This window comes from Barbatula barbatula, assembly GCF_947034865.1.
Source record: "Barbatula barbatula genome assembly, chromosome: 14".
Lineage (NCBI taxonomy): Eukaryota > Metazoa > Chordata > Actinopteri > Cypriniformes > Nemacheilidae > Barbatula > Barbatula barbatula.
In genome coordinates this window covers 10,515,974-10,525,199 of record NC_136777.1, presented here as the reverse complement: position 1 = coordinate 10,525,199, position 9,226 = coordinate 10,515,974, and the positions used below count along the sequence as shown (strand labels likewise).

The window sequence follows — 9,226 nt, the reverse complement described above, 5'->3', positions numbered from 1 at the left end:
TACCTCCAAAATATTGGAGCACAGCTTTTGAAACTCATGAGACTGTTGGAGAGCCTCAACAAAGGAGCATTTCACACCTTAAAACACACGTGGAAATATTCCAGCTGTGAGGCACAGATTCCAACTCATTCGATTTTAATGAGGGTTTCATCCACACTCCCATGGACAGTACTAGCTGGCAGTATTAAGAAGTGTTCCCCTTACAAACATGCTGCGTCATTTCTTATTACTCAAAATAATACAGCGAGCCATTTCTACAAAGTAATGCATTGCAAATTTCATGACTTTGATCAACAACACAGAAGTCAAGAGCTTTTAAAGTAGGACGTTATGACGCACGTGGGTGATTAAAAGCACAAATGCCGAATAAATGCACCGACTAAACCTCCGCCTTGCGTCCATGCTTTTTCAAGTCATACGAAGAAACCGAAAAACATAAAGTGGCTGCTACCATAAGAAGGGTTTATAGTGTTTTCTTAACATTTTTAATTATCTATCCACTGGAATCTTTATGAATGTAGTCACATGCCTTTTAGTTTCCTCCTGATAGGAACGGTCTCCGTAGCAACGTTTCCGTACTCGGGACGATTTTAGTGCTACACCTTCCGCTCATTCGGCGTTTGTGCTAACAACGCTAACGAGACACTGGACGACACATCGAGTGTACTCATCCCTTTGTGTTTTGTCGTAGGTAAGTGACATGTTTTTGCTCACAGAATAGCAGATGTATTGGTGTCGTTTAAGTAAAAGATAGAAATCCGTTCAGCCCGAAAAGCGTATTTAGCTAAAGTTACGTTCATTTAACGTTAGCTCACCAAGCTGCTAATCGGGTTTGCTTATAATCAAATTAGTTTTTCGCAATGCATTAAATGTGTTTTAAACTTCGGTTTAATTATACGATAATTCTCAATCTCACTTTCAAAACGATAGTATTTAAGATCTGTTTATATATCATCAATCCACTGAACACAATGCATGTAGGGCCGTAATGCACGTCAATGGTAGTAGGCTTAACGTTACCATTAACCTAAACTTGAAAATGAAACACTCGATTAGTGCGTAGACATCCAGTCTGTTATCGTTGTTTTTATATCTGCTACTGCTCTTTAATCTTTAGACTTGTGAAATGTATGAAGGCTAATTGTATTATAAACGTCAATTAAAATACCACGTCGACCCCTTAGCTAGGCTAGGCAATGTTTTATTTACTAATAGACTCTTAAGTCTCTTCATTTACATATTTTCTAAATCTACTATGTAGAATACTAAATATCTGCAAAATTAGATTGTGTACATGTTGTTCTGCTAATATGTTTGAGGTGTGGTTGTGTTTGGGGTAACAGCCATAAAAGCTGGCATGCGATTGAAAAGGAAATGATGAGGGTTGGGATATTGTTTATCATAACTGCAACCCATCAAGTGAGAGTAGGCCTGCTTACAAGTATGTTGCATAAAATAAGTAAATTGTATCAAATGGTAAAGGAAATTGTTGTTACGGCCACTTACTACAAAATGTGTCTTTCTAGTTTATGCCATGGAACAAGAGTTAATAGAATATAACTGAAATACCCAAATTCCATTACGTTCCATATGCATTTGACAACACTGAGAAAATCTGTTTCTGAATAAATGATGTTTTCGTGCTACAGATTACTTGTTTGACATGACCAATTACGGCTGTATATCTCTTTGGTGCCAAATCAGAAATGAGTAGTTGTTATTTCTATCTCTTTGTCTCTGAAACATAGATTTTGTCACTGAAGATGACCGACCGTTACAACATCCACAGCCAGCTGGAGCATCTTCAGTCCAAGTACATCGGCACAGGTCACGCAGACACCAGCAAATGGGAGTGGCTGGTTAACCAGCACAGAGACTCTTACTGCTCCTACATGGGACATTTTGACCTTCTCAATTACTTCGCCGTTGCTGAGAACGAGAGCAAGGCTCGTGTTCGCTTTAACCTGATGGAGAAGATGCTGCAGCCATGCGGGCCACCAGCTGACAAACCTGAAGATGCTTAAAGTTAGAGCCGCGTACAGTTTGTTTTATACAGCTGTGCTCTACATCAGTTTGTTCAGTGATGAGAGATCATATAGAGAGGTTCTGGACACGTGGGGGGAGTGATTTGGGTGTTCCGTTAAACCTCTTTTTTGAGGATCGAGGATCTCTTTATTTTTTATTGTGCATTTTGTATTAGTTATTGTGAACTACATGTATTTCTGAAGAAAATTAAAGTTAAAAATATTTGACTACTGTGGAAGTGCAGTCATTTTATTGTTTTATAGTTGATCATTAATAATTTCACTATGAGCCCTATGGTCCGTAAAGATAATTTGAATACAAAAACATTTCTTATTTGAGCATTTGCTGGTAATTCGAGTTAATGATCACTTCAAAGGGTCCACTTCCATATTATTAAGAATGGATGAACATTCATCATTTACTCCCAAGAAACGGATACTACAATATGTACGATACATTTGTTTTGATGTTAATCGCTCATTTAACAGGAAATCAAATCAATGCATGAGATTCAGAGTGTTTTTTCCAATGTTTTGTCTGAATTAGTCGGGAGGTCATTTCACATTGCTAGGACTTCACTGATAAGGGAGTCTGTGTAGCGTGTTGGCAGTGTTGCCACCAGCATAGCAGGGTAAATCCTCACCAGCTGGCCCCACAGTTTGAGTTATTCTCACGACACAGTCATTTCTGCTGTGTCAGGAACAACACACAGGCACAGCGGATCACCAGTTCTGCTCAGGTCCAACTTTTACGAGGAATAACATGTTATATTTAAAAACCCGGTGAGGGGTCACAGTAACCAAAAATATGTGAGTAAGGCATATGCCCACTAAGGAGCTTGAGCTGGTTCATTGATTACTGTGTGAAATGAAAACACCTGGGCTATTTGCACAAAAAGCCAGAACATTGACGTAAACTTATAAAAACACGTGTAATGTCCTTCAGTGGCTGACACTAACCTTGAAGCCATATAGTTAGTCATATAGCTTTCACCTGCATCTCAGTCTTTCTAAAGTTACTTATATAGTTTGTCCACGATAAAACACTCATCTGTGCTATTCTCCACATTGTACAAATACGTTAGAAGATGTACTATGATGTCATTGTAAAGAATAATGTAAGATCTGAACAATGCAATGACACAATTAACCTAGCCTCTCATGCTGTAGTTCAATATAAGATCAATGGGGTTTACACACGCTCTTAATATTTGCTGTATAAATTTACAAGACTCTATCAGACACTGGGTTTCCCAAAACAAATATGTCAATATCAGGATAGTGGTAGAATTATACACAATACAGATTTGCTGTGCGTCACTGAGAAAACAGATCAAGATCACAGCTGCTGAAATTGTTGCCCACTTACGCAAAAAGAATCCCTGAATACCATGCCGTTTCTTACAATAACAGGCTTTTGATGGATTATTTACAACAACGGCGTGTTATTACAAACAGTTCAACTTACTATTGATAACCTCGTTTTTAACAACAAGGCCACCACAGGATATTCATCCATGTAAGAATCTAACCATTTATGATACCCATGACTGACAACTACAATAAAACTAGCTTCTTTTACAGTTATTATTCACATTACATTGATCTAATGCAATTAAATTATATCTTATAAAAACATGCCCGTAAGACCTGCAGCTCGAAATATTTCAGAGTGTACACAGCGTCTACAAATCATAAAATATAAATTCAAAAAGCTTATGTAACCTTAAAAATGTGGAACTGAAATTGACTATAACCACTTACAGCCTTAAGGATACTAATGTCATTTATTCTCTCTTAACCATTTGATCTATTAAACAAGTGTCCAAATATGAATATGAAACCAGTTTATTCCATTAGTTGCTTTTTTTACTTGAGTGCTCATAGCTTTTACAGTTGACTGCACCGTGACATTAAACCAGCCGGAAGATCTCGCTGTGTTACATCCACTGGCCAAATATTTTGTGAAACGAGTGCATTCGTGTTCTTGCATTCCCAGTCCTTAATCCTCACTTAGCACTATAACTTAAGGAGAGAAACAGATGGAGATCTGAGATATTGAAGAAAAACGGAAGGGGAAAGAGGCTATTGGCTTTTATAATAATTTCTGAACATACATCTGATCCTTTGACATTTTTGTAGCTTCTGTCTTTGCTAATATTCTTTATACATTTAGCATCAAATTAAGTAAGCAGATATGCTTGTCAACACACAAAAGAACAACAACATATTTCATATTTTAGGCCATTATTATAAACAACTGAATTCCTCATGTTATGAGATACTCTTATAAAAATGACAATATGTTGATAGCACTATTGTAAGATTTCCCTTAGCTTGGATTCTGTTTAAAGACATGAGAAATTCACATGTTATCTTAATATGCAGAGTCAGATTTAGAATATATACAAAAGCATGTTGAATATATACATATAATAGTAATAAAAGGCCTCTTCGATACATCTTGTGTTTAAATAAAGATTAAACATAAATATGTTAATATGTCTTATAAATATATAAGATTCTGATAATTTCTCTTGATCTTTTATGTGACTTACTAACCATTTATAATGGTAAATACAAGTTAAGCTGTTTATCATCATCCTTTAAACATGTTGCTCTATCAAAAGAAAAACAAACCAACGTGCAATGTACGTGATGTATTCACATGTATCATACACAGTCTGTACAACTGATTTGAAATAATTTAAAACAGTTTCTCCCCCAAAAAACTATATTAACAAAGACTACTTTTGATATCATTTTATATAGAGCACCAATATGTGTGACACATTCTATTGTGGACTAAATCCCACCTTTTCTCATGTGGAGAGGCTCATTCCAATTTTTCAAGTTAAAACTCTTGAATAAATTATCTTGCCTGCCACAATTTCTATATGGCTCTGCACCACCGTGCCTAATAAAACCCACCAATTTATGTATAAAAGCCAAATCCACATTCACTGGAACTCATTTCGACGAAAAGAGATCGAAAAGGTAAATAGACATGGAATATGTCATAAACATTATATAGTTTTTTTCCTGTACAGCAGTTACAGATATGTTACAACAACCATGTATATCAAGTAATCCGACTGTGGGGAAACAAAAAAAACACTGTCAAGGCACAACATAAATCTGATTACATATCGTCTATTATATAGAGGGTGTTTATAATCAGGATACAGATGGCAGTAATAAACCTGGATTTCAATATCCATTTAATGTACACTGATGGAAAGAACCAGGTACTTTTGTCTTATAAACGGTTTTCGCATGCACGGCTATTCATTGACGTTACTGGACTCAGAATACTGTAGAAGAAAAGGTACTGTAGTATATAGAAAAAACTGAATTTATTTTGGACGCGCACGCAGCAACAATACAAGAATGAGTCACTGCCTGTTTTGCACTGTTGCACTGGAAAATTGTGCAAGTTTTGTCCTTAGTGTGTGCAAAAAAACAAAAGGTTTAAAAAATGGTCAGAATCCTTGAATTGCTTTATATTTTGTGAAGGTCTCTCTCTCTCACAACGGCATTCCAGGTCCATCCTCGGATATGCAATAGCCCCCCAGTGGCTGAAAGCAATAACCAAAGACAAAGAAGGCCAGCAGGGAGCGCAGCCTGTGCCATAGAATAGCCGGTTGCAGCAGGAGCCAGTCTGTTTGTCTCCCAGCAGGAAGCATGGTTGAAGAAACCGGAAGAGAGAGCTTTGAGTTTGCAGGCTTCCATCACCCCCGCCAGCCAGCACCGCCTCAGGGCCGATGAAACCTGGCAAGAAAAAGAAGGACGCTATTTTAGCACCAGGAAACAAGAACAGGTCTGAGCAATGTTTATGGCAAACAAAGGCATCTATCTGTGAAAAGACCAACTGATAGGACCTTTTTATTATTATCCAGTCTATCAGTGGGGTCTTGTTGAATGAATGTCCTGCCAAATACATACTGATAGATGAAAGATAAAATAAGAAATTATCCTGTGCCTTTCTACCACTTCCAAGTAGATACTGAATATGCAGACTGGCTGGCAAAAGGATGGGCAGGAATTAATGCTCAAACAGGGTGATGATCAAATCACAGCAAGTGAAGCAATGGAATCCCTTATGTGTCACTTTTCTTTAATAGGCTCTTGAAAACAACGAGCACTTACCTGGTGAACTGTCTGCTTTCTTTATGGACTTCCATCTCTTTGCTTTTAAACTCATTCAGTTCTTTGCGTATAGCAGCCTGTTAAAAAAAGAAAATAGGAAAAATGACAATCGATTTTGTGTAAAGATGTTTAGCAAGAGCAGCAAAATATTGACACACATTTACTGTACTTTGAATGAAAAACTTTATAAGTAGGTGGCATCTTTGACCCCCCGCAACATATCTTGCGATATTTATGATACATTTTTTTATAGCATAAAAAATGTGTTCATAAAAACTATTTTGTTTTAATTAGAAAAAATACACATTCATTGACTAAAGTAATATGACTTTTTAATAGTGATTTTTTAACAAACAAAAATAAGGCTGCTATATAGAACTGCATGTGCAATTCAAAATTATAACAAGGAAAGATGGCCTACTTTGTCAGCAGGGGTTAACCTGGTCCAGGGTTTGTCAGCCCGGCGATCATAGTCTTTTGCTTCCGTGACCTCCACATATTCATTGAAGCGCAAAATTCTACGAGCCACCAGCTCTGCGACTGTGGGCCGGACGCTTAACTGTACACAAAGAGCAATTCCTTGAGTCATCTTTTAATGTGTTTACAGTCACCTTTAAAACAGATTCACATGCTCTTGCTCAAGGGTCACTGCTGATGTTTCACAGATCTGATCTATTGCCTGTTAAAATCCTCTGTCCAGATTCTCTGAATAATATTGGCCATTACCGATATACTAAACCCCCTTTTCTAGCCTCTGCTCATTCCTCAAAACCTTAAATTGAAATAGGGTTTAAATAAACAATATTGAAATAGCCAAATTTGTCTCAATCTACTTTTAAAGGGGCGAAGAAACAGCCCAAAATACGAAGTCATAGTCAAGAAGGCATGAACACCCTCAAAATGTAATTCTGTCACATTCATAAACAATGTATTGAGTAGACAGGCTCCTTGTATTTTGATTAACATTATTGGTTGACCAGCAGAGGGCGCCATATCCACAAAACCTAGGTTGTCGACTTGATGATGTCTCAATGACTTTGATTCTTGATGATTCAGAACTCATTCATTCAGTATTATGCTGATGTAACAGGTTTTGAGTGTTTGGAATTGCAGTGCATTTACGTTTTGTTTCCATATCTGACAAACAATAATCTAACAGACTGAAGTCTATACCTTCCTGGAAAGTCTTCTTTTGATCTCCTGCTTGGCCTCTTGTTCTTCCTCCTCGTTCTTCTCTAAAGTGACACAAGGAAGATTCATATACTTTAATTGCTTAGTTTTATATTTTAATAATTCATTTTATTAGTTTTCTTTAACCCATTACAATGAATGTGTCTTTTAATAGGCTTTCAAATTCCTTATAAAGATCGATTCCATCCGTTTGATACCAATTTTAATAATAATTCATTGATCTTTAAAATAAAAATTTCGGGAAACAATAAATTACAGAATCCAATTCTACATTTGCCACTTTCGGGCCTTAAATGTGATTCCTGCTAAAAGCAAATGCTGTAGAGGCGAATAAGCAGCGAATTTTGAGCATTTTGAACTTGTTTACATCCACTTGTTTATGAACAGGACGCCATTCAATTCCTAGTCCCAATCATTTCAACCCCATTAAAACAAAGGCGGCATAAAAGATCCATCACGCAATGGCAGAACATCTGTGACTCAATAACTCTCTCGAATGCCAGAGGCAACAATAAGCAAAAACAAACATCATACCTCCGAGGCATCCAAACTTTGTTTGTGCTTTCTAATCAAACTGTCAACAGACAATGTAAATGAGACTAAGGGAACATACGTTTCAGGATATTTCGCTGTTCTAGTTCTTCTGTGGTGGGCCTCTGGCTCAGCCGTCTATAGTAGAAACACAAAACAAGTCACTATTATTAATAAATGTTATAGTACAGCACTGGTGTTAATCATAAATGAGCGCAGAAGTACAGAGGATGAATAATACAAACGACGGGGCAGACGATAAATATACCTGACTAGTTTGCAGCCGATCTGCTGCCACAGTTCTTGCCGCTCTGTCTCTGATGTCCGTGGGAGAATGTTCTTCTCTTCCAGCCACTTCTTGCTGGGTCGGTTTCCAAGTTTAATGGCAAGTGTGTCTCTGCGGCGAATTTTGTTGGCGAGGGAGCCTGCGAAAAAAAAATACAGCGAACGCTTTAATGCACATGCAGTGTGGAAAGAACAGAAAACCAGAAACAGGAATTAGTCTATGAAGGAATGTGTTGAGTATAGTGCGTCGGCAGCAAGAAACCTGCACAGTTACCAGTGTGTCAAAAAGACAGCATGATTTTCCTGTTTGACTAAGTAAGTCCATGCTTATACCACTGCTTTGCCAAAAAGTCTTTTGTGGAGAAATTTCCAAAATGTTAATACTAAGGAAAAGGCCTCTTAGAAATGTTGTGTGTGGTTACACATAAACATAAAGGCTGATGAGACGCCTGTAGTATAATTTTCTGAGCAAATCCTGAAAGAGCTGTTGATTCAAAGCTTTTGTCAGATAACCAAAAACAAGTTCAATCAAGTTACAAAATATTTATTCAGATCTCTTTTTAAATGCCTTCACCGATACACAGAAAAGCAGTGGACATGCAATGAACACAAGGCAAACAAGTGCACGTACTAGAAGTATACTCGTCATCTTCATCATCTTCTTCATCATCCTTGTAGAGTATAGGCCCGTCTGAATCAGAATCATTGGCATGGTTTTCTGTTATGGTGTCAGGAATGAAGGTCACCTCTGGGTTTTCCACATTGACAGCTTGTGTTTTCTCTCCTTCAGTCCTACAAAAGGCAGAGGAGGAGGTCAATGTATTACTTTATAATAAAAATAAAAGTCCTGTCATCATTTACTCACCCTCATGTCATTTGAAACCTGTATGACTTTCTTCCGCAGAACACAGAAGAAGATATTTTGAAGAATGTTGTTAACTGGCACCCGTTCACTTGCATTGGTTTTGTGTCCGTACAATAGAAGTAAATGGGTGCCTTCATAATCCATATTGACAACGCTATTAACAATACTGTCTGGCTTCCGC

At 37.3% G+C, this 9,226-nt stretch overlaps 2 protein-coding genes across 9 annotated transcripts in view; one reads left to right on the top strand and one right to left on the bottom strand.

Moving 5' to 3' along the window:
* The first annotated feature begins 585 nt into the window (after positions 1 to 585).
* Positions 586 to 2,253, top strand: sf3b5 (splicing factor 3b, subunit 5). Its single transcript, XM_079472636.1, has 2 exons — positions 586 to 691; positions 1,749 to 2,253. Exon 2 carries the CDS (start codon positions 1,764 to 1,766, stop codon positions 2,022 to 2,024), a length of 261 nt encoding a protein of 86 aa, XP_079328762.1. The 5' UTR covers positions 586 to 691; positions 1,749 to 1,763; the 3' UTR covers positions 2,025 to 2,253.
* A 2,416-nt stretch (positions 2,254 to 4,669) lies between these two features.
* Positions 4,670 to 9,226, bottom strand: part of phactr2 (phosphatase and actin regulator 2) — a 28,749-nt gene continuing 24,192 nt past the window's right edge. For all 8 annotated transcript variants that reach the window (XM_079473272.1, XM_079473268.1, XM_079473267.1 and 5 more), the window contains 7 exons: positions 8,812 to 8,972; positions 8,164 to 8,320; positions 7,978 to 8,033; positions 7,347 to 7,408; positions 6,595 to 6,732; positions 6,174 to 6,250; positions 4,670 to 5,795 (listed from right to left, as the gene is read on the bottom strand). In XM_079473272.1, coding sequence (XP_079329398.1) covers positions 5,780 to 5,795; positions 6,174 to 6,250; positions 6,595 to 6,732; positions 7,347 to 7,408; positions 7,978 to 8,033; positions 8,164 to 8,320; positions 8,812 to 8,972 — 667 coding nt within the window. In that variant the 3' untranslated portion in view covers positions 4,670 to 5,779. The remainder of the gene's footprint in view (positions 5,796 to 6,173; positions 6,251 to 6,594; positions 6,733 to 7,346; positions 7,409 to 7,977; positions 8,034 to 8,163; positions 8,321 to 8,811; positions 8,973 to 9,226) is intronic.

Bases quoted from the DNA above. Each gene is read 5' to 3' on its own strand.
- sf3b5 (XM_079472636.1), top strand. From the start codon at position 1,764: ATGACCGACCGTTACAACATCCACAGCCAGCTGGAGCATCTTCAGTCC.